At 36.2% G+C, this 22,431-nt stretch overlaps 2 protein-coding genes across 8 annotated transcripts; both read right to left on the bottom strand.

Moving 5' to 3' along the window:
- Positions 1-1,084: 1,084 nt before the first annotated feature.
- LOC147476264 (S-adenosyl-L-methionine-dependent methyltransferases superfamily protein) lies at positions 1,085-9,769 on the bottom strand. 2 transcript variants are annotated; one of them, XM_086582726.1, is made up of 8 exons: positions 9,370-9,769; positions 9,232-9,295; positions 9,052-9,139; positions 8,559-8,643; positions 8,329-8,385; positions 7,460-7,579; positions 6,967-7,037; positions 1,085-1,692 (listed from the first exon to the last, which is right to left on the bottom strand). In XM_086582726.1, exons 1-8 carry the CDS (start codon positions 9,688-9,690, stop codon positions 1,203-1,205), a joined length of 1,296 nt encoding a protein of 431 aa, XP_086438852.1. In that variant the 5' UTR covers positions 9,691-9,769; the 3' UTR covers positions 1,085-1,202. The 2 variants fall into 2 exon arrangements, with proteins under 2 accessions (XP_086438852.1, XP_086438853.1); XM_086582727.1 differs by having other exon boundaries at positions 1,085-1,681; positions 9,370-9,757.
- A 1,679-nt stretch (positions 9,770-11,448) lies between these two features.
- Positions 11,449-21,503, bottom strand: LOC147476263 (polyadenylate-binding protein 2-like). 6 transcript variants are annotated; one of them, XM_086582684.1, is made up of 16 exons: positions 21,271-21,503; positions 20,997-21,149; positions 18,279-19,057; positions 18,108-18,185; positions 17,910-17,976; positions 17,281-17,451; positions 15,814-15,940; positions 15,651-15,708; positions 15,329-15,561; positions 14,504-14,739; positions 14,263-14,356; positions 14,036-14,157; positions 13,529-13,689; positions 12,435-12,580; positions 12,242-12,331; positions 11,449-12,125 (listed from the first exon to the last, which is right to left on the bottom strand). In XM_086582684.1, the coding sequence occupies exons 3-5, from the start codon at positions 19,044-19,046 to the stop codon at positions 17,950-17,952; spliced, it is 873 nt and encodes a 290-aa protein (XP_086438810.1). In that variant the 5' UTR covers positions 19,047-19,057; positions 20,997-21,149; positions 21,271-21,503; the 3' UTR covers positions 11,449-12,125; positions 12,242-12,331; positions 12,435-12,580; positions 13,529-13,689; positions 14,036-14,157; positions 14,263-14,356; positions 14,504-14,739; positions 15,329-15,561; positions 15,651-15,708; positions 15,814-15,940; positions 17,281-17,451; positions 17,910-17,949. The 6 variants fall into 6 exon arrangements, with proteins under 6 accessions (XP_086438810.1, XP_086438805.1, XP_086438807.1 ...); XM_086582679.1 differs by lacking the exons at positions 20,997-21,149; positions 21,271-21,503 and adding an exon at positions 19,810-20,984; XM_086582681.1 differs by lacking the exons at positions 20,997-21,149; positions 21,271-21,503 and adding an exon at positions 19,810-20,982 and having other exon boundaries at positions 15,814-17,172; positions 17,910-18,185.
- Positions 21,504-22,431: the final 928 nt, after the last annotated feature.

Raw genomic sequence — 22,431 nt, 5'->3', positions numbered from 1 at the left:
CCAAGCATTATCCTCATGCTCAAATTCTCTCATATTCTTCCCACAGCTTGCCATTTCACCATGCACTCGTCTGCAAGGTGCTGAATTGGAGAAGGTTCAAGAGGCCGGAATCCAATGCTTTTGTCAAGGAGATCTCTGGGAATTATAGAACACATGACCAATGATCATTAAATACAGATGCAAAATGCAAAATATGACTTAAAAATGTAAGTTTTATAATTTTGATACACGAGGAATTACTCATTAGTAGTTCTCTGCACCTATAATACACGTAGCCAAGCGGCAAGGTAATTATCAGCACTTCAGTCAAATGCTAAAAATTTAATCCCATCATTTACTCTCTTTTTCTGAATGAAAGTTTTGGGTTACTTTAAATATTTTGGGTTAACTAGTATTACCCCCCTCTCCTCTTTTTTTGCGTGTACACTAACTAACCCTTAAATATTTCATGTCCACCGCAAGTACAAACATTTAATATTACTGGAGTCATAAGCATGGAAAATGTTTTGAGTACAAACTCGTGGAACGCTGAAAGTGAATTCCACCAAAATTTTGGGGGTTTTGATGGAATTTCACTTACAATATTAGTATCAATCCGGTTGACAATTTGACATAATGCTTCCCAAGCAGCCGAATCCAATTCTGGTAAACTCAAGAAAAACTAATGACAGGCTAAATGCCAGAGTTGAACAAAATCCATATTTAAAGTACCTGCTATTGGACGGTCTCAATTTTCCAGTCTACTGGTAGTTCCCCCGGAAAAGCATTTTGTAAGATGCATGAATGCCTAAATTTTCTACAAAGCATAGCATTCAACTGTAAATCTTATTAGATTCAATTTTTGAATCATACCAACTCTACGGGTTCATCAACATTACCAGTCCACGCATGACCTGCTTTGATACGAAATTTGATGATATGTAATCAACTGCCTGCTGTTTAAAACAAACTTCGTAATTAAACAAGTCATTCCAGTTCATATATTCCATACATCACAATGCCCAAAAAATTAGCAGAAATCCAACATCGTTTCTCAACAATACAACATGCCCAATTAAAAACAAATGAATATATATATATAATATATATATATATATATATATATATATATATTTTAAGAACAAAATAAAAAACAATCAATAACATAACAGCTTACATCCCTTCATATTCCCCAACTCATAACAACTTCCCAATTACTCAACTTAATTGTGCAAAACTGAAACAGTCAATAACCGTATATTCGATCTGTCATAGGATTGCATGTAAGGAAGCAAATTCAAAGGCTTCTGATTTTCTGTAATATCCACAACAGAGAGATAGGCTTGAGATGCCACATTTAAGAAATAACGGTAGGTATCCACATTACGTATTACAGTAGTTATATAAGCCATAGGCTTTTTCTTTGAGATGCCAATAGGAGTCATTGCGCTTCTGCCTTCACAAGCACAAAATTTATCACCATTATGATCACCATTATATTTACTTGATTTTTTATCACTGGAAGTTGTTATACAATCAAAATTGAGTGTATCATCATCGATACGTTTGTCTACAAATGCCTCATGAGTTGGTAAATCCACACAACCTTTGTTTCCTTGATGAAGCGGTGTTTTTCTAGGCTTGAGAAGAATGGATAGCACTCGAACAAGATGAGGAAAACATAATGGATCATATATGACATCTGCACCCAACCTAAAGAAACCCAAGTGAGGACTAGTAAACTCCAATTTTGACGAAAATAAATAAATAAATAAACAAATAAACAAAATAAACAAAAGCAAAAAATAAATAAAGAAAGAAATACAAGCCATCTATTTTGGATATGAGATGCCAATGAACTTATCTATAAAATAACATTTCAATCAGACATAAACAAGGCCAATTCAGGGATATCATAAATCCACCCTCACTAAGGATCTAAAGTAGTCCAAATCCTTTCGCTATTATGAGTTGTCAAAACCCAATCCTAGCAAGCAACTTTTCCTGTTAAGTACGGTTGATGACAGTAAAGGAAGTAGGAAAATGGGTTGTTACTGGGTATTCTTTTAATTTTGTATTTGTATTGTTTAGGCAGTGCACTTCTTAGTTGACTGGGTATTCTTTTAATTCACATACAAAAGAAGAAAAAGAAATGTCATTTGACATGTTTTATGACTTATTGTGACCGTGTGGAGATGTTGTGATCATGACATGGTCCTAGGGGTGTCTCTTTTTGCCGAATTTCTGATTTTGCCGAAATCCGACCCAAAATTGGTCTAACTCCAAAATTGGTCCGGCTCTGAGTGAGTTTTCATGGTCCAATATCCGATTTCCGAAAATTCCGAAAAAAAATTGGATCGGATTCAGGTATAACTCTAAAAACCGATCCGATCCGAAAATTCCGATATATAGTCGATTCGAAATTTCCGATATTATTGCTGATTTATTCCGAAAATATGTACTTATAAACTAATAAATCTCCACTGTCCACTTGATTAGATCTCAACCGTTCATTTATTTTCTAGTTTTTGTACTTCCAAAAACAAAACAAACAATATAACCTAGCCGCTACTTGACTCCCTCTCTTCTCCACTCCTCTCAAACGGTCAAACCTAATCTAACCATTTTTCAATTTTTTCGTCCTTGGTAAGTAGAAATCATTAGCTTTTACATAAGAACTATTAGTTTTCTATAATTGTTTAGTTTAGTTTAGTTTTCATTAATGCAAATCTCCACTCCTCTCAAACAATTCTAATGATTTTCCCGTTTTGATCTTTTTGCAGTAGTATTATTATCCTTTTGCTGTTGATGAGTTGATGAGTTGATTTCATTCTCTTTCTCGAGTTTCAGTATTCAGTATAGAAGGAATTTTCGTTTATTTCTTTGTTTATTATAGTATTTATGTGAAGTCTATAATTGAAATAATATATGCTTGAATTGTCCAGGTATATATGTCAGCCATGGATGAGAACAATACTCCTGTAGCTAGTACTGCTGATGCTATAAGTCATAAGAAGCAAAACTCTGGTCCAGTAGCTAGTAGTGATGATGAAGTTATAAGTCAAAAGAAGCAGAAGATAGGTCTAAAATCTGGGTTAGTTGGACACCATGGACCTTCTGCCGTATGGAATCACTTTGCCAAGCAGCTATCAGAGGGAACCAACAAATATAGTGGCACAGGTATTTGCAACTATTGTCATAAACCGGTTATTGCACCTTCATCTCATAGAACCAACAAATTATGGAATCATCTTAAAAAATGTCGAGAGTTTCCTAGTTATGAAGAAGACAAAACTCAAACAACACTTACTTTTAAACAAGGTCATCCTTCTAATTGGAAGTTTGACCAAGAAAAGTGTCGCAAAGCCCTTGCAGTAATGGTAATTGTCGATAAACTCCCTTTTAGTTTTGTAGAATATGAAGGTTTTAGGTTGTTTTGTGAAGAAGCTCAACCTAGTTTTATGTGGTTGGTAGAACAGCCATAACTAAGGATTGTTTAAAGTTGTTTTATGAAGAAGGAATCAACTTGAAAGAGTGTATGAAGTTGGTGCCTTCTAGGATATGCATCACAACAAATTTATAGACTTCAATCCAAAATCTGGGGTATATGGTCTTAACCGCTCCCTTTATCGACAAGGAGTGGAAGCTTCACAAAAGGATTATCAATTTCCGAGTGCTTCCACACCCACACATTGGTGAAGCCATTGCCAAGGCTATAGAGGGGTGTCTATTAGAGTGGGGTATAAAAAATTTGATGACCATCACACTTGATAATACAAAAAATAATGATTCACATGTTGAGAACTTGAAAAGAAGACTGAACAAGAGAAATGGGTTGTTGTTTGGTGGTGAGTTCTTTCATGTGAGGTGTTTTGCACATGTTATTAATCTTGTCGTTGGTGATGGAATTAAGGAGGATAAAGATACAATCATACGCCTTCGTCGAAGTGTCAAGTATGTGAGGAGTAGTCCTTCACGCTTGCAAGTGTTTAAGCAGTGCTGTGTGGAGGAGATGATTACTTCTAAAAAGTCATTGTGTTTAGATGTCAAAACAAGATGGAATTCGACCTATTTAATGATAGATGCCGCAATGGATTTTGAGAAGATCTTTGATAAGTTTGATGAGTGTGATCCAAATTATAGGTTTGACTGTAATGTAAATAAGTAGGGTGTAATGGGGGATATTGATCGGATGAAACTAAAAGTTTTGCACATTTTCTTGGAAGAATTTTATGATCTAACAAAACATGTTTCCGGTTCCAAATATATTACTTCTAACACGTATTTTGATGACTTAACACAAGTTAAAGATCTTATCATGGATCATTTAGCTAGTGATGATGTGTGTTTTTTGTGATATGGCTAGGAACATGAATTTAAAGTTTTATAAGTATTGCAAGTTTGAAACTCTAAATCAGATTTTGATTGTTGCAATAGTTTTGGATCCACAGTATAAAATGCAATATGTGGAGTTTTGGTATGACACTTAGTAAGAATTGGTCATGATGATGATGAGGCAAGGAAGAAAGTGGTGGAGAAATTCCATGATGAGTTAAAAGCTTTGATGACTCATCTTTATAACCATTACAAACTAGAATATGTTTCCAATGAAGAAGTTGAATCATCTAGCATTTTAAATGATAAGGGGAGTAATCTGGTTGGGAAGGTGAATAAACGTCTCTTGTCTAAAGACGTGTTTAAGGGCAAGTTGAAGAAGAAAGATGTTGGTGAAGCTTCAAATGATTTGGATAGGTTCTTGGATGATAATGTTGTAGAAGGGGATGAAAAAGTCTTTAATGTATTAGCTTGGTGGAAAGAGATGGTTCCAACCTATCATGCACTTGCTATGTTGCCACGTGATGTTTTAACCATTCCTATAACATCGGTTGCTTCCAAATGTGCTTTTAGCACTGCCAGCCAAATTCTAGATCCATTTCGAAGCTCTTTGACTCCAAAAGTTGTGGAAAGTTTGGTGTGTGCTCAAGATTGGCTAAGAACCTCATTGTCATCAAATGAGGTTGAAGTCATCAAATGAGGTTGAAGAACATCTTGCTGCACTTGAAAAAATTGAGGAAGGTATATTGTGCTCAACCTGATTTTGGTTTTTTGTTCTTGTTCTATTATTGTTTACTAAAAATCTATGTGTTTTGCTTTGTCATTATAGTTGTTTTACATGAATTGAGATCTTTGTCAATTGGATCAACTACTTGATTATATTTTAGAAGGGAAGTCATCCTAATTGCAAGTTTTATAACTCGATTCTTAATCTCTATTTTTACTTTGTATAGTTTCTTACTTTTAAGTTCAACATCCAGATTTTTTAGTTTGTAGATTCTAATACAACTTTTGCGTGTTCAGGTGCTACACTAATAGCCATGGAGGTTGTTGGTGGCTGCTGGATTTTTTGATAAATAGGGAATAAATGAATTGGAGTATCAATTATACATTGGCTAATGAAACATTGTAATTTTGTGATGGTTTCTTGGACATTGGTTGAATATGTTATAGGTTTTAAATTTTGTACAATATCATACTGCCATAGTAGATATTGAACTGAACCAAAATTGTTCAGGTGGATTTTGATATTGCTTTTGGTATTTTGAAGTTATGTAAAGGCTTTTAACTCCTGACATGCGAAGTCTTGGTTTGTAACATGTAAAGGCTAGCTCCTAACATATAAAGTCTCGGTTTGTAACATGTAAATGCTTTTAGCTCCTGACATATAAAGTCTTGGTTTGTAACATGTAAATGCTTTTAGCTCTTGACATATAAAGACTTTTAGCTCCTGACATGTATTAGGCTTTTGTTAGTTCCTTACATGTAAAGTCTTGTTTTTTTTTTAAGTTTTAAAGTGTTTTACTGCTAAGGGTGGAATTTGAGCCGAGGGCTCGGAGCTCGACTCGAGCTCGCTCGTTTAACTATATGAGCCGAGCTTGAGCTCAAATTAAAGCTCGTGTAACAAATGATCTTGATGAAGCTCGGCTCATTTAGCTCAAATAGCATATTTATAGTATAAAATAACCAAGCAGCTCGGGCTTGGCTCGAGCTCGCTCGTTTAACTATATGAGCCGAGCTCGAGCTCAATTTAAAGCTCGTGTAATTAGCGAGCTGAGCTTGAGCATGCTAAAGCTCGGCTTGTTTAGCTCGAATTCCACCCTTATTTACTGCTATTGTATATTACTATATTTTGAAATTTAATGATGTCAAATTTTATTTTCCAAAAATAATTGAAAGGAAAGAGATCTGTGAAAATTTACCAAGTATTCCGAAAATTCCGAAATTGGAAATATATTTTGAATCCGAAAAAAAATTGGATCGGATTTGGCTAGCATATTAGGTTCCGAAAAAATTCGGAAAAAGTTCTGAAGGAGGTTAATCCGATCCGATCCAAAGTCACCCCTACACGGTACGGTTGGAAATATACAGTTGTTGGAGTTCTTTGTGTTTAACTTTGCAAGTTTTATAGTTTTCCTATATGGTTTGCAGGATTGCGCATGTTTTCCTACAAGATTATTGTAGATGCTCACTTAGATCGTGGTTTTCATCGATGGCTGTTTCTCCAATACCTATTTGCCATGCACAAGACTGTAGTCGAGAGTTGTCTGGATCCAATATTTGTTTTGCTTTTATGTTTGCTAACTTGTTGTATCCTTATTATCTTTTGTTTGGTACTGTTTTAAGCATTGTCTTAAGGGGTCTGTCTGTTCCCCCCCCCCCCCCCCCCAATTAGTTCTTAATAATTATAGACCTATCGGGAAAAAATAAATAAATAGATGACATCTCATGAGATGGTAAACACATTTATAATCAAAATCAACAATTGCACTTGTGACTACCTACCTTGGGAACCAATGGGGTAAAAAGAAAATAAAAAGACGAAAGACAAAACTACTTCGCTCCACTACAAAATGATAGGACCAATGGCTTCTAACATGCAATAGCAATCCAATAGTATTCTGAATATGCATAAACAGAAAAATAACTCACACTATATCCGGCGTGAAGCCTTGGAGGACACTTTCTGATGCAAATTCCCATGACAAATATTCACCTTTTACCTGAAATTTACAACGAAACAATCTCAAGTTCTAGTAATGTCCTAGAGGGTCATGTGAACTTTTGTGTTTAATTTGCAAGGACAAGCAAGATACTCCTTGGTTTCTCCCTCCAAAAACACAAATCGAAAGTTCAAATGGCAGGAATTAGGAATTATCAAAGGGAAAGGGAGGGAGGTGTCTACCACAAGCGGAAGTTAAGCCTACAAACAACAACATTAAGCCAATAATAACATTCACAAGTCCTTTGATGGTTATATATCAATGGAAGATGTTTCAGAAGGGGGGTGGGTCAACACTGGTACTGAAATGGGTATGAAGTGTCGGTTTGACAAAACCTCAAAAGTAGGATTTTTTAGTATTCAATATATTACCATTTTTAAAATGACTTAGAAAGTAAATGTTATCGTATATTATGGACTCACTATATTTTTATCTCTATCCGTTCCTTGTGCCACCTCACTTTCTGCACCCAATTGATGGTTCAAATCCAAATTTAGCTTCAGGTTTGCTAAGGTTGACATGTCACCATCAGTCAGTATCACCTGCACCAAAAAGTTATCACAAAATCTGCATTTTATTATAGAGGTTAAAATTTATTTCAGTCCTGCATAAGTCCCCATGAAAATGGGTAAGTTTATAAATACAGGCAGAAATAAACAGTGCGGAAAAACACGAGGAAAACGAAAAAGAAAAATCCAATGCTAAAACATGATAAAGAAAGTAAGGATAGGTAAGAACAATACTAGGAGTACTTAAGTATACTTGCACAGAAGTTGAAAACTTATTGTCAATCCACTTAACCAGTAACATTAACACCACATCTGAATGGGTTGGTACGTAGCAGGTAGTGTCATCAACTTATTCTAAATTAATAAGTGGTAGAGCATATTGATTTGATAAAACGAGATACTGTTCAAGACAGTTGAATAAATTTCACATGACTTCAGAAGAAAAATAGATTCCATAAAAAGAAAAAAGGGCGCTAGATAGCCTAATCCCAACCACCAAAGAGACTAAAAAATAAAAAAATAAAAAGTTAAAACTGATGATTCGGTTAATAATAATTTTCATGAATCCAATTTATTCCTTTATGGTAACAAACAAAACAAATTCTCAACCCATGTAATATGTTTAAATTTCAATGAGGATAAGTCAGACAGCATAAAACCAATGTACTCTAGCGCAAAAAGAAATGTCCTTGTTTCCTGTTTAAAGGTTGTAACTAAAGATGTCTACAATTTATATTTATAAACTACTTCGTATTCCACAAAAACAATTCCAACTAATGTACCTTGGTAGCTTTCACCTTAGCAAGAGAGATACCAACTAAGCCCACACCACAGCCAACCTATTTTCCAGCAAAATGAGCACAAAAAATCATCTCAGCTTAAGTCGAGCACTCCCGTCTAGCCGCGCATATGTAGAACACTCTTGCCTCCATTGAAAACAATCTTAAATACGAAAAAATCACAGTTTTTTGCAAAATAAAGAAGAACCAGAGCTCTTTGGTAACAGTGGTACCTCGAGACATGATTTGCCGGTGAAAATCTCAGGATAAGACAGAACAAATTCTGATAAATAGAAGCTTGAGGGCCAAATCCAACATCTGTAAAAACCATCATGAGGAGCTAAATCTGGTAGATTTTATGTTGGGAAAAAGTAAATAGATATGTGCTAAAAGAAGCAGCCACTGAAGTACATGTACAGGTGCTCTATAGAGAACCAGAAATCTTAGAGGGAATGACCATCAAGGTGTTTACAAAATTCAACATTAGTAAAATTCCTCAGAGACAGAGCCTTTGCCCAGTTATCAAACTCAAAAGTAAGTGATGTACTTGATAGGAGTGGATGCAACTCATAACTGTCATGCACTCCTGTGTTAGTTTTCGAAATCATACAAGAGTAAGTATCAAGAGTATATATCTAGTATGCAAACCAATTTAGCTACAACCAGTAATTCTACACAAAGAAGTTATAGATATAGCAATATAGAACAAGTGAAAAGAAATAATACCCAGTATCTCCATCAAGCATGTTGAGCGAACATCGCAACGGAACTTCAAGTTTCAGTGATTTCGGACAACTTGAGAGTTCAAAGCAATCTTCATGAACATATAAACAATCCATATTAAGAAACAAGCTATGCACTAACAAACAAACAAACAAAAAATAATAATTTATCCAAATTGCTTACCATCAGGAAAGAGAAAAGAAAATGTTTTGCAGACCCTTGTATTTCCCTTAGCCAAAATATCATCCTAAAAAAAAACATAATAATTTTTCTTTTTTTAAATAAAAAAATAAAAGAAAATTCAAATATTTTACCGTTTACCTTGAAAGAAGTAATATAATAAGCAAACTGTTCATACAAGTCATCCAAAACCTCATCACTACTCTCTTCCACATAAACAATAACCTTCTTCAAAAAATTCTTCACGTATAAACCACTCGGCCCATTCTCTCTACTTACAGATTTGTTTATACAGTGGTTTAAAATTAAAGTCTGGACTGGTTTTGTTATCGAACCACCGCCGCATTCTTTGGAGAGAGAGATTAAGAAAGGAGTGGGCTCCATTGCGAAAAAAGCGGAGATTAGATAAAGGGAGGGTGGTTTTGATGGATCTAATAATAAGGGTTGTTGTTTGTGTTCCATGGGTGGCGGCTGCTGTTGTTGGTAAGAACTGAGAATGATTTTTTTTTTTTTTTTTTTTGTAAAAAGAGTGGTAGAGCGGGACATAGTACAAAATATAGGGATATGGATATTTATCGATACTCAATTTCTGGGTATGTATCGTGGATATATCTTTCTTTTTGGGGATATTTGACATTGTTTCACACATAGTACAAAATATCAAAATATGGATATTTATCGATGTCTGATTTATGGATATGTATTGTGGATATATTTCTCTCTTTGGGAATACTAGCCATTAAGCCCGACCTATAGTCGGGCCTACTACCTTGATAGTCCAATATATGGTTGAATAAATTTTCTAAATATGTAAGTATTTTATGAAAGCCATTAAGAACTTTTAGTTCATGTGTAAACTTGCACTTACATACTGAAACATTAAGTTGTGATAGAAGAAGAATCAACGAATTAGAACGAAAAATTTGGTATTAATTGAACTATTATTTATCTACTACTATTTATCAACGCATGTGTAGTTTATAGCGAAAATGAATAGTGTAGCCAGTTAAAAAAATGTAGAAAGAACGTTAAAAGCCCAAAGTTTTCTAATTAGGTGTATCAAATTGAAGTTGTAAAGTATGAAGAAAAAATGTGATTGCATCTTTGCAAGGGTAAGCCCATAAAAATGCCATAGTTGATGCTAAATGCTTACTTTTTGCATACCACCAAAAGATCACTACCTGGTATTTCGAGTAGGACCAAACCTTGTCACTGACAGGAGCATCATTGTCATCAAGTTGTTGGATCTGTGAGCAGAGAATTTCGGTTTTCCATTCGTCCAATACATCGTCAGCATCAAAAAGATAGTGTATTATCGAGTTTTTCAGTTTATTTACATACACCCTCCAATAGATTCACCTCTGTTTGGAGGATTGTACCCAATTGCTCCAACACACCAGAGATCACTGCATAAGCCATAGTGATAAGTGGAGATCAGGTAATGAATATCACCCTCGTTTTTGTTCACACACTTCAAAAGCATGTGTTTCAGTGACATTTGTATTGCTTGCGTGGTCAAGAAATAAAGAAATTGCATGCTAAAGAACAAAGAATGTTAAAAGCCCAAAGTCTTCTAATTAGGTATGTATTTTACAAAAGCCCAAACTTTGGCCCATAGTCATGTTTGGTCAGAATATTATTTATTAATAATTTTTTGTTCATGTATAAACTTGCACTTGAGTTTCTAGTGACTGCTGGCCTTGTCAGTAAATCTGAGAAGAATTACAAATGATGGCCATGCATGTGACAATCGTCTTGCTTTATATATAATGTTTTGTACTACATTGTCCTCTGTTTCTTAGGAAGTTCAAATAAATGGTTTAATCTAAATTGAAGTTGGGGATGGCAGTTGCCCAAACTAAAAAACTTCTTTTTGAAGGGGCATGTGGGGGCAACATCCCAGTAGCTTGCAGCCAATTCGAGGAGGGGTAACAGAGGGAGGCGAGGTTAGGAATTAGGAGTTGGCGTGAAGATTTCATGAAGACTACTTATGGGGTGCTTCACGCTAAAGTCAGCTCATGCCGAGCATGCCCAAGTAGATTTTTTTTTTTTCACCTTCCCTTTTACTGTTTCCAACAACACTAAATGACACTGTATCCTAAAACAAAGCCTTCTGCAACAAAAACTGTTTCTTTTAGCAAGCGGATATGAAGCCCTAGTCATGCATGGCGTTTTTAGCTGCCTTCACTACCAAAGTATCCACCCATATTAGAAACTAAATTAATCAAAAGATTCTCATGCTATAGAACTCACGGTAGTTAACTTTCTGAGAAACAGAACTCCAATCACACTATCCATTTTTTAACAGAAATAAAGACCAACTCGTCTTATTACTTTATACACCAACAGACCTCATAAAAAACAACAGATTGATTTTTTCTTATCCTACACCAGCAACAAAGACCACTTGTATTTTCTCTTTGGGAATATTAGTACCCAGCAGTCAATTTCGGGGGCTAACAACCTCTTCCAACGTCCAATGCAGGAGCTCCAGAAGATTTGCAGCTTTCCTCTTAGCACGGTCAGTGCCACTCTACGACAAATCCTTCAGAGCTTCTTCCACCCCACATTCTTTTGAAGTCTTAAGATGCTTCCCATCAGCTATGCACAGTGACCACAACACAGCCGCAACGTTCTCACGGTTGTGTGGTGATCCAGTCCTCATTACCTCCACCAAAACAGGGGTGGGCTCAGCTTGACCAATTGCCATCCTACCTTCTTGATGGCTTGCAAGGATTGCGAGTATTGCAAGTGCCTCATCTACCATTCCACCAGCAGCATCTGTAAGCAGCCTCATCAATGGCACAACAATTCCAGCTCTGACAGCTCTTACTTTGTTCCCTTGATAGATTAAAAGGTTAAATATGGCAGTGGCAGCATCCTTCTTCCCTCTAGGGCTGCCATGGCACAGAAGGTCAATAAGAGCCGGAATAGCAATGAGACTATTCTATGTCAAAGAACACTATTCTAATTAGAAACTTGAAAGAAAAAAACATCTTTCGCATGGACTTGCCTGTGCCTGTTTACAACACACCGTCTCTTAATATTAAAGCAGTTCCCCTCCAATACGAACATTCTGAATGTCTGGTCTGTATAGCCACACCTACACTCAACATCATTGCTTAGAATCGAGTTAGAAACCAAACCAATAATCTTAGTAATTTGGTCTGATCTTTTTTTGTTCCTTCTCAGTCTGACCAACATACCCGCTGAATTTTCACGTCCCACCTTTGAACAAATAATTGAAATAAGGCCCTTCTCCTGTTTCTTTGGTCCCTCATTTGATGGTACGCTTAATTCAGTCTGGAAAACTTATGTCTTTGGGGCTATATTGCTTAGCACAAAGTGATTCCTGCAAAAGATTAAAAGTCATAACTGGAGAATAAAATTCAGCCCTAGGGTGAAATATTTGCAGTAGTGTGCCTCAACTTAATTGAAAATGTGTTTCTTAGTTTTGGAACTACATTTCTAAAAATATCAGATGATAAACTATGGTTCATCCTCATTTGGAGGATAAGTTTGACATGCTTCCTATGTGCAAATTGAACGCAATTGCAGTAAATCGCGTTCAATAAAATAACCTAACTAAAGTGATAGATGGCTGAAAATTCAGGCTAACTGAGTAATCAAAGTTTGCCCTAGTTTCAGTTATCTTGGTTCAGATATATTAGAATATCAATTTTTGCAAATGTTTTTTTTTAATGTGAACATAGCTTAGTACTGCTATTAGAATTCCTTCTGTCGTGCTTGATGATTTTAATTAATTGTGAATGTGGTTTGTAGTATTATTAATTTATTATTATATAAAGAAATAATGGCATAGCAATGATAAGTTATGCTAACTGAAGTCATCAGCTTATGGTGTGCCCTAAAGAACAGGTTTAGAATGTGCTTGTTTGTTTGTAAGTATTTCCAGCTAAATTTAGCTATAACAGGGGATGATGTTTAACTGGAATAGGGATTTTGCCAAGGAATTGGTAGGCATATCCCTCCCAAAAGAAGCAAATAGCAGTAGAAATGTCGCATCATCAGTTGCGAAGTGGCAGTAAGAGTTTTTTGTTGTGTTTTAGTGGGGGAACCACCAATCAACAACTTAAACATCCTCTGTTATAGTTCAAGTTTACATGGAAAGATATCCAGGTAAACATAAACAGCCTTAATTGAATTAGAAGGTTGGTTCAGTGAAATAATCAAACTTTTTGACCAAACTACCATTCCCCAAATTTCCTCTAGTTTCCAAATTTGTTTTCAGGTTGATAATAACTGTTGATTCCAAATAGAAACTTTTAAAAAAAAATACCTTTCTATTGGGCTTGCATGTTCAGTTTATGTTCAGTTTTCCTCTCCGGCTCTTAATTGGAAAATCATTGCTCCCCAAAATTTGTATAGTAAGGACAGTTGACACACAGCCAAGTACTATACATTCCATGCAAGGACATCTGTTGGATTTCATCTCATTTACTGCAAAAAAGGAAGACACGCATATCATTAGGGAGCATATCATTTACCAATATCTCAAATTAACGCTTGGATTGCTCCAGGCAATAGACGAAATGCCCGACTGGATTGGATTTGTGATTAAGGATGTAAAAATTATCCTCGACAACGTATAATCCATTTAGCCACTTTAATGCCATGGCAACATTGTGATCAAAAGTTTCAGGCAAAAAACGGAATGAACCCAACTCAAAAAATTAGAGATATCGTGCAATGGTAATGAATATAAATCGGAAGCATCATATCCCAAAATATTGGGTACTAACGTAACACCGTACCGAACATAAAGATGAAATCAACGGAACCTCACCTCAAAGCCAATGGATTCTTCACCCTGCCAATGGATTCTTCACATAAAGATGAGTCTGAATAGTTTGCATGAGGTGGGTCGATAATCCTGTCTACACCCTGCCAGTCCGAGATAACAAAACCCTGCAAAAAGCACACAACAATTAGACTTACTTCTGGGTTTGAATAACATACCGGAAATGCTCATTTTATATTTAGAATTAGCATGCTGTCGGTAAGAGGTTGTACCCTGAAGCGAAGTCTGTCCTTGAGGAATTAGGAAGCATAAAATTGAGATAAGGACGAGGTGATATTTGAGGGACCTGAAATTGTGCGTACTTGCCTGAATGTTAAAATAAATTTTCAAGAAAACTCTGTAAGGACCAAGACTTTGTGTACATAGTTAGCTGTATACACAATAACCACAAAATGACCAATGAGCAAGTACGTCAGGAGTCAGGACTCAGAAGTGGTTGTGTCACATACTCACATTTAGCGCCAAAGAATTGATCAAGCTGCAGCTAGAGTTGAAGAAGTTGCTTCACATTCATGGGATAAGTAGTCTGTATAGTACCTCTCTGTATCTTGCTTGGCCAAGATTTCATTTGCCACATCCGTAGGGTGGAAATCATCCCGGAACACATATTGAGATCGATCAGGACACCAAATTCCCAGGTAAACATATTACTATACAGTCGCAACACCCAGTGTGTGAATACTTGAATCCTAATAGATATAGTAGAAAATTTGAAATGTATCAGCCAAACATTCTATGCTAAAAGAGCTACTCACATGCACACCAGTTCCCACAGTTCCCATTATCCCATATTATATGACCACAATAATAAACTTCAAACACCGTAGTATAAAAGTATATCAAATCTGTTATAACAAAATAACTTGTTTCAAGACAGAACCATTGGCCCATGTACTGTCCGACCAGAAAAGAATGCTCTGATCTTTTACAATTGTTTGTTATTAGTGAACTTAGATATAACTGCGCTACCACATTTCCATGAATAACTGAAAAAACCAAATTTGTACGGCCTATGCTCTTTTGCACACATGCTAAACTAATATGCGTAATAACCCCCTTTTACAAAGATTGTTGGGTGCACTCGTACTGGGACCTCATTACTACAACGCTCAACCTACATTTAGATTCATGAACATGTATATATAATTATATACTCTCATTGATGGAACATATATATTTGTTTGGAACAACCATGAAAGATCAGCATGTATATATACTGATGGTTGGAATCATAATATTAACAATATTTCACCCAAATGGCTTCTGAGAAAAATTTACCTCAGGGCAATGCTCGCGACGTTCAATATTCATCTGCTCATGTGAAACTGAATACTTTGAAGAATTAAAGCTCGTGATCAACACACTTTTTTGGTTGACAGAAACATTGTAGTTGCCATCATATGTACATGGATAAAATCGGGTATCCATGAGCAAAAATTTAACACAAATCTTCGACACCCAAATTGCGGAATGGCCCATCAATAATGATAAAACTCCAAAAAGCATTAGCTCTGTTTGCCAAAATAACCAAAATTTTCAACTCAAAAAATCTAAACGAAATTAAAGAAACAACATTCCTAAAAGTGCAATGTATTATTACCTTCCTTGATCTTCTGCAGAGCAGCATGAAGAGCTTTTCTCTTGGTATCAACTAACCACTGTTCAATAACAGAACAACTCCACTATAAGATTGCCAAGAACAATAAACCAAACTTTTTTGCTGAGAGAAAGTGTCGAAAAGATCAAAAGAAATGTTCCCATACCTTGCCAGCCCTTTTCAAAGACCCTTGAAATAGAAACCCAACAGAAACCAAAACAGTTATAACAGTTGCAACAGCCCATGTTGGTGTTTCAGACAATGATCTTCCTTCTTCTTCCATTTCAATTATTCTGTTCTTGAGAGAAGAGTAATGTTATGTGTGCAAAGTGAAAACCAGCATTTGCTAGTGAAGAGGAGCTAAAATCCATTAATGGCGTTAATTGGTGACTGGTGAGACAAAATGCAGACCGAATTAAAAAGCAGCTGCATGGTTTGTAAAGTCGTAACATGCCAGTGTTGGACACAACGGGTCCCACTGCTTTTGAAGTTTGAATATGTCGCGTACCCATAGGCCATAAGATAGAAGAGTGAAACCCCCAAATAATGTTAGAAGAGACGAAGTAGTAGAAGTACTGAACATCATTAATATCATCTACCCTCACATAACTGAAAATACACCAAAAAAACAATCCCAAAAAATCTGAAACAATCCCATCAAGAGAATTCCTCCATCGACAAAAACATAAGAACGGTCACCATCTTCCTTAGCCTCTTCATCAGTCACATCTGACCTTCCACTCAAATCCCCATTATCATCACTACTTTGATAAATAGAATCGGTAGATTCTAGTTCTAATTGTATATTATCTACAGGAGAGGAGTCTATTTCCAATTCGAGGCCCTGCTTCTTTGCGGAGCAGTCTAAAGGTTCTTCCACAGAGATATCCTCATCGGATTCTCCACTTCTTGATACCACTCTAGCTGTTTCTAATCTATTGCTTTCAACAATTTCAATAGGCATAGACTGTGAGTCCTCATTATTTCACATCACAACTCCTGAATCTAATGTGTCTTGCTCTCCAGACTTTATCTCCTCATCAACATTTTGTTCAGCTGAATCAGGCTTATCTAGCTGTTGCAGTTCAGATTAAACAGATTCCATCTCCATCTCACACTCTACTTTCTCCTCCACACTATCTAGTTTCTCCTCGTCAATGTTTTCATCATCATCAATATTATGAAGGTTTGTTCCTTCGGGTTCCGAAAACACCATTTTCACCTCCACAGACTCCATATTAACAACAAACATCTTCAAGTGAACCTCCAAGGTCCTGTTCTACAGATATGTCACTCTCAACCTTGGCCTCAGGGGCTTAATATAGTTGTTGTTCTTTCCAAAAAGCAAAAGATATAGACAAAAATAAAAAATGAAAATAAAGGAGACATTATTTTTCAGATTCCCAAGTGACACGCAAAAAATATATAATGGCCTCTCTCAATGAGGGATTTGGGTGTATCTGAACAGCACTCACCCCATTCTTGGCTGCCTTTGCTTTTTGTAGGTTATTTCGCAAACCACGTGCTGGTGAACCAACAAAAGGGTTCACCGAAATAAATTTCAATCCCTAGATTATCATCAAACCCATGCTGTTAATAAGAAAAGGTTGGGATAAAAGTGGAATAAAAGTACCTTAAAATGTGCTCCAATCGAAAAAAAATTAGAAGACTTTGAGGATTCGTCTGGTGTTGGGGGTATCAGCCCTGCTACAAAGGAGCACTTCGAGGTGGTCATCAGCTCTTAATGTTCTGCCACTACATAATCTTTGTTTTTGTCTAGAAACTGATCAACTTGATATATCACCTGTATAGAGAGTATAAAAGATTAAAATATAATCAATATGACTACTAAGAGTGAAAAAGATAATCATATATATTGAGACAAAGCCATGAATACCTCCCCAGCATAGTGAGATATAGTAAAATCAGTGCGAGAAAACTTTGAGAGTTTGGGGTTTTCGGGGTGGATGGTGAACAATTGAAAAACCAAAGAAAAACAATTAAAACACTGTGGATCAACATTAAGATTAAGTATATTTTCAACATGCTACAACACCACCACATTTTACTTCAGGGGTCAATAACAAACAGAGGCTGCAAAGAAAAGAAAAAGAGAACTTCCAAGTTCAGGCAATGGGTGAAGCAAAATGAGCATAAAATTATTTGTATACCGAAATTGTTCAGTGACCAATTTAAATTCAAACAATATTGTAATGGTTGTTTAACTCCACACACACACGCGCAGAGAGAGAGAGAGAGTACCGTGTCAACGCTGACTGGCTTTCCATCCTCCAGGAGTACCTCAACTACGGTTCCTGACTTGATCAGCCTGAAGTAAAAAAAGAAACAAAAGGTATAGTTACACAACAAAGCCTGTGCATGACATGATTTACAAATTTTCGACATTATGTATTATGTATGTATGTGTGTGTAAATATGGTGGGATCAAAGACAACATACTGCTTTAGCAACATCCTCAGGAGTAGAAAATGCAACAAAACCATAGCCCATGCTCTGCCCTTGCATATCGTGCTTGATCTGCAGAAAACCAAAGAAGGATGTGGTTAGATACATCATAAGAAAAACGAATGAAATAACATGAAATAAATTTTCCATAATGCTAGGTCATACCGTGTGGGATGTTATCGTCCCAAATTGAGAAAACAGCTCGTTCAGTTTCTCATCACTAAAGTCATCATCAAGATTTTTCAAATATAAATTAGCACCCTGTAGTTTATAGACTTTACCACTGCTTTCTTGTTCAAATTTGGACTTCAACTCAGCCTTTCTTTCAGTCTTGCTCTTAGCCAGCCCAACGTACCAGACCTTATCATTATGACTGTATCCGTTCATTTTCTCAATTGCAGAAGCAGCATTATCTGACTTCTCAAACTTAACAAAACCAAAACCTTTAGATTTTCCACTGTTCACATCCTTCATAACATAGGCATGAGTAATGGTACCATAAGCACTAAAAAATTTCTTAAGGTCCTCATCAGTAAGTGTTTCAGAAAAATTCTTTACATATAGATTGGTATCTTTTTCGGATCCGTCTGCTCGATGTCTCTCTTGTTTACGGACGAAAAGACCAACAGAGATCTCTATATCATTCATCAACATTCCATCCAGACCTTTAATAACATTTTGTGCAGCTTCCTCCTGCTCAAATTGCACATATCCATAACCTTTAGAGTGCCCATTCAAATCAGTGGCCACATTGCATGAAAGAACCTTGCCAAATGTAGAAAAAGAATCATGCAAGTTCTTGTTATCTATTTCCGGGTCCAAATTCTTGATAAAGACATTAGCATGTCCACTTTTGTGGATGCTAGGGTCTCGATGTGACAACATAATCCTGATGGGCTTCCCATTGAGAGGTGTGAAGTTCAATATCTCCATCGCAGATTTAGCTGCAATGTACAATTCAAATGATCAGACCGGAAAAGACCAACATAACTTCTAGTATGAGACCGATAAAAATGTCTTAACCGCTCAATAATAGATCCAAATGGCAAATGTTGAGGATTCTGGGGGGATGGTCTTGAACATGATTAATTATTATTATTACTATTATTGTTAAAAGCTACTGTTGCTAAGAATTCATATATTGATTGATCTATCAAAAGAACATGTTGTCTTATAAAAAACAGAGAGAATATTAGATAGCAAGGTCGGGTAAGGAACAAAAGGTTAGTCCAACAATCAAACAATAATTAAAATAACCGCATATGGCAGAAACTCAATTTGGCAAACAGACTGCTCAAACCTTCAAAAGTGATTTATTGCGCACACCATCGAATTTATTCAATCAATTAAAACATAGATATTAAACCAGTAGCAAACGTATAGATGTAATGCAATTGGCACTATCACTAAATTCTTTGGCATGCTATTCAATTCCCTGAATCCAAGGTTTAAGGGCAAGTACTTAGATCATAATGCTAATTCGGACACTCATAAACAAAACAATGACCATATATCACTAATCAAAATTCAAGTCGTCATACCAACCCACCAATGCTGGCCTAAAAAAGTAACAACAATCCATGACATCCACTAAATCAAACAATATAACACATAGAAGCACACAGTAAAGAATAATAACAAAAATATAAAACTTTCCAGAATTATAAAGAAAGTCAGAATCCTCGAGGGAAAGTACTCTTTCTCTCAGAGCCTCTGCTAGAGCAGGCACAAAAGGGGACCTCTGCATAAACCATATCTTGGCACCCTTGATCGACTCCTTAGTACCAGTGAGATTATTGAGCACATTACCAAGTTCTGCTTCCACATCAGAAGGAAGTGGTCCAGACAAACCCTTGAAAGACTTGGGTGAAGGATCATAATCTGGTCGACCTTGGCCCATTGAAGGAAGAGAATGTTGTTGGTCATAGAAAGGTGGAAAAGGAGATTGATGCAAGTGAGGAGCAACTCCAGCAGCGGGTGAGGCATTCAGAGTAGGAGAATTTATCATAGAGTTTGATTGTTGAGGCATCATTGGCATGGAGGATACAAAGCAACAGTGGAAAACGTATGAGTAGAAATTCGCCACTTTTTCAAATTAAAACAGATTTGCAAAGCAATGAAAGGGATAAAAAAATTGTTGCAATTTCCTACCATTATAAATAAAACCGCAAACCATTATTATTATTGGGATTAGTATTTGTTAATTTCTAATAACACTCAGCGTCACTTAAATGAATTGACGCCAAAAATGACCTAATCGACACTGTGAAGCTAGGTTACATTGACACGGGTAAGTGTGTCCGTATCGGACACGGATACGAATTGTCGGACACGGAAAAATATCAAAATTCGAGGTAAATTACATACAATGTGTTCGACACGGACACGTGGATACGTATCCGACACGGATTTTTTTTCAAAATATGGCGTGTCCATATAACCTAGCTATGAAGGCTATAATAGTCAGTAAGCAGTCTACTGTGAAAACTTAGATCACTTGGTAAGCGTCTAGGGAAATTATACAATATATTAACACGTGAAGAACAGTCGAACAGATTATAACATGTGATGTTGATGCATCCTAAGCATATAATTAACGCTACATGCCTCAAAAGGATCAGTCATAATCATCATTTATAAAAGAATTACTTCCTTCTTTCATATTAACTTCTAAACAGTGACATGCCTCAAACTTCCAAACAGTTATTTTAGAGATTTTTCTAAAATCGCCAAACTTTGTGACAATGGCTATGGTCAGAAGAACCCTCAACGATTCAAACACCGAAATGAGATGCACAATCAAACCAATTTACTAATACCCGGACCAAGAATTCAAAAGCCTGAAAATGCAATATGTTTCCAAGGACAAAATCAAAATCATACTGATTCATAGTCATCAAAAAGCACTTCGCCATCACTTCCATAGTAATACTCTTCGTCTGTTGCAACTCCAACGACATTACCACCCATGTCTTCCTCATCGTCTGTCATGTAATCAAACTCCTCTGCTCTAACTTGAGACATGATACAGACCCTCTGAAATCAAAGATGAGCCAATACATCAATCAATACGGTTTGTAATTGAAACTGTACTGAATTACCCTAACTCATACTTCAATAAATAATATTAATTTATAAATCAATTAAATCATACTACCATAATACTGTTGACCATGTTTGATCACGATAGTCAGTCGGTAAATTGGATGGCTCAAATGGCCAACCCTGAAACTCTGCTCGACAGAGTTGAGAAAGCAGATTGTTACTAAAAAGAGGAAGAAGAATGATTCCGCAGTCGGCCTTTTTGTGTTCCCTGTTCAATCCAGGGTTACTGGGGCTAAGTATTCTTACCAGTGGATGGCATTGGCTCAGCAGAACAACTGACATGTTATAACACCCCGGCTTTTATTTGCTTTTCTTATAATAATATTAATATTAATAATAATAATAATAATGTAAATAAATAACAGAGATAAGATATCCAGTAGTTTTTGGATAAAAGCCCGTAAGTAAGTAGATAGGTTTAAAACCCTTGTTTTCGGGGATGTTTTAAAAACCAGAAAATAGGGGTTTCTCACGTAGAGTTTTGGAGGGAAAAACAAAACGGGAGTTTTAGAAAAAAAAAAAAAAAGTTTTACTGAGAGAAAAAAAAAGGGGGTTTGAACAAGAAAGATCGTTCGGTTTAGCCGATGAGCGTTGGGTTTTCGGGGTTTAAGCTCTCTGAAGCCGCTCGGTTTTAAAACGGTGAGTAGTCCGACGATCTTTTTAAATATTTGTTTCGCTTTCAAGTAATGTTGGTTTTTTTTATCTGGTAAACTCTGTTAAAGGGTGCCAATTCTGTTAATGGTGTCGACTAGGTTAGATACCATTTGGAAACACTACAGTAAATAACTAGGACGAATTTTTGGCATTTAAACTGTCGAAGTCTGGACATCGGTGGGTAATGGCATCGCCATCAGCACCAAAGCACCAAACCGTCCTTCCTGTTTTGTGGTTGAAGTATATTTCATTTTTTTGATTTGTGGAAATGTTGAAGTGTTAAATTTGAATGTTATTGATGATGTTTGGTTGTGGTAATGAAGAGTGGGGTATCGAATTGGTGTTTGGGAAGTTGAATGAGGGGAAGCCTTGAAACAGCCATTAATGGCGTTCGACCAAGACCCCAAACCGTCCGGATTTGTAATGTGTTGTTTGAATGTTGTTGTTGTTTGGATTTTTGTTGGGACATGGTTGTTGGGTTGAGGTGAATATGTTAGGTGGATTGGGTGCTGGAGAGGAGCTGTCGAAGCTCCAAAGGTTGTTAATGGCGTGGGATGTG

The sequence above is a fragment of the Coptis chinensis genome, chromosome 9 (assembly GCF_015680905.1).
Source record: "Coptis chinensis isolate HL-2020 chromosome 9, ASM1568090v1, whole genome shotgun sequence".
In the NCBI taxonomy this organism is placed as follows: Eukaryota; Viridiplantae; Streptophyta; class Magnoliopsida; order Ranunculales; family Ranunculaceae; genus Coptis; species Coptis chinensis.
The sequence above is the reverse complement of the archived record's forward strand: the minus strand, read 5'-3'. Positions and strand labels throughout refer to the sequence as shown.

What these genes read in the sequence shown, in the direction of transcription:
- LOC147476264 (XM_086582726.1), bottom strand. Translation starts at nt 9,690, where the DNA reads ATGGAACACAAACAACAACCCTTATTATTAGATCCATCAAAACCACCC. An exon ending in ATTATATTACTTCTTTCAAG is followed by an intron (nt 9,296 to 9,369) that starts GTAAACGGTAAA and finishes GTTTTTTTTTAG; the next exon opens with GATGATATTTTGGCTAAGGG. An exon ending in CTAAGGTGAAAGCTACCAAG is followed by an intron (nt 7,580 to 8,328) that starts GTACATTAGTTG and finishes TTTTTGGTGCAG; the next exon opens with GTGATACTGACTGATGGTGA.
- LOC147476263 (XM_086582679.1), bottom strand. Translation starts at nt 19,867, where the DNA reads ATGGTTTATGCAGAGGTCCCCTTTTGTGCCTGCTCTAGCAGAGGCTCT. An exon ending in CAGAGGCTCTGAGAGAAAGA is followed by an intron (nt 19,058 to 19,809) that starts GTACTTTCCCTC and finishes TGTACATTGCAG; the next exon opens with CTAAATCTGCGATGGAGATA. An exon ending in GGACGATAACATCCCACACG is followed by an intron (nt 18,186 to 18,278) that starts GTATGACCTAGC and finishes GGTTTTCTGCAG; the next exon opens with ATCAAGCACGATATGCAAGG.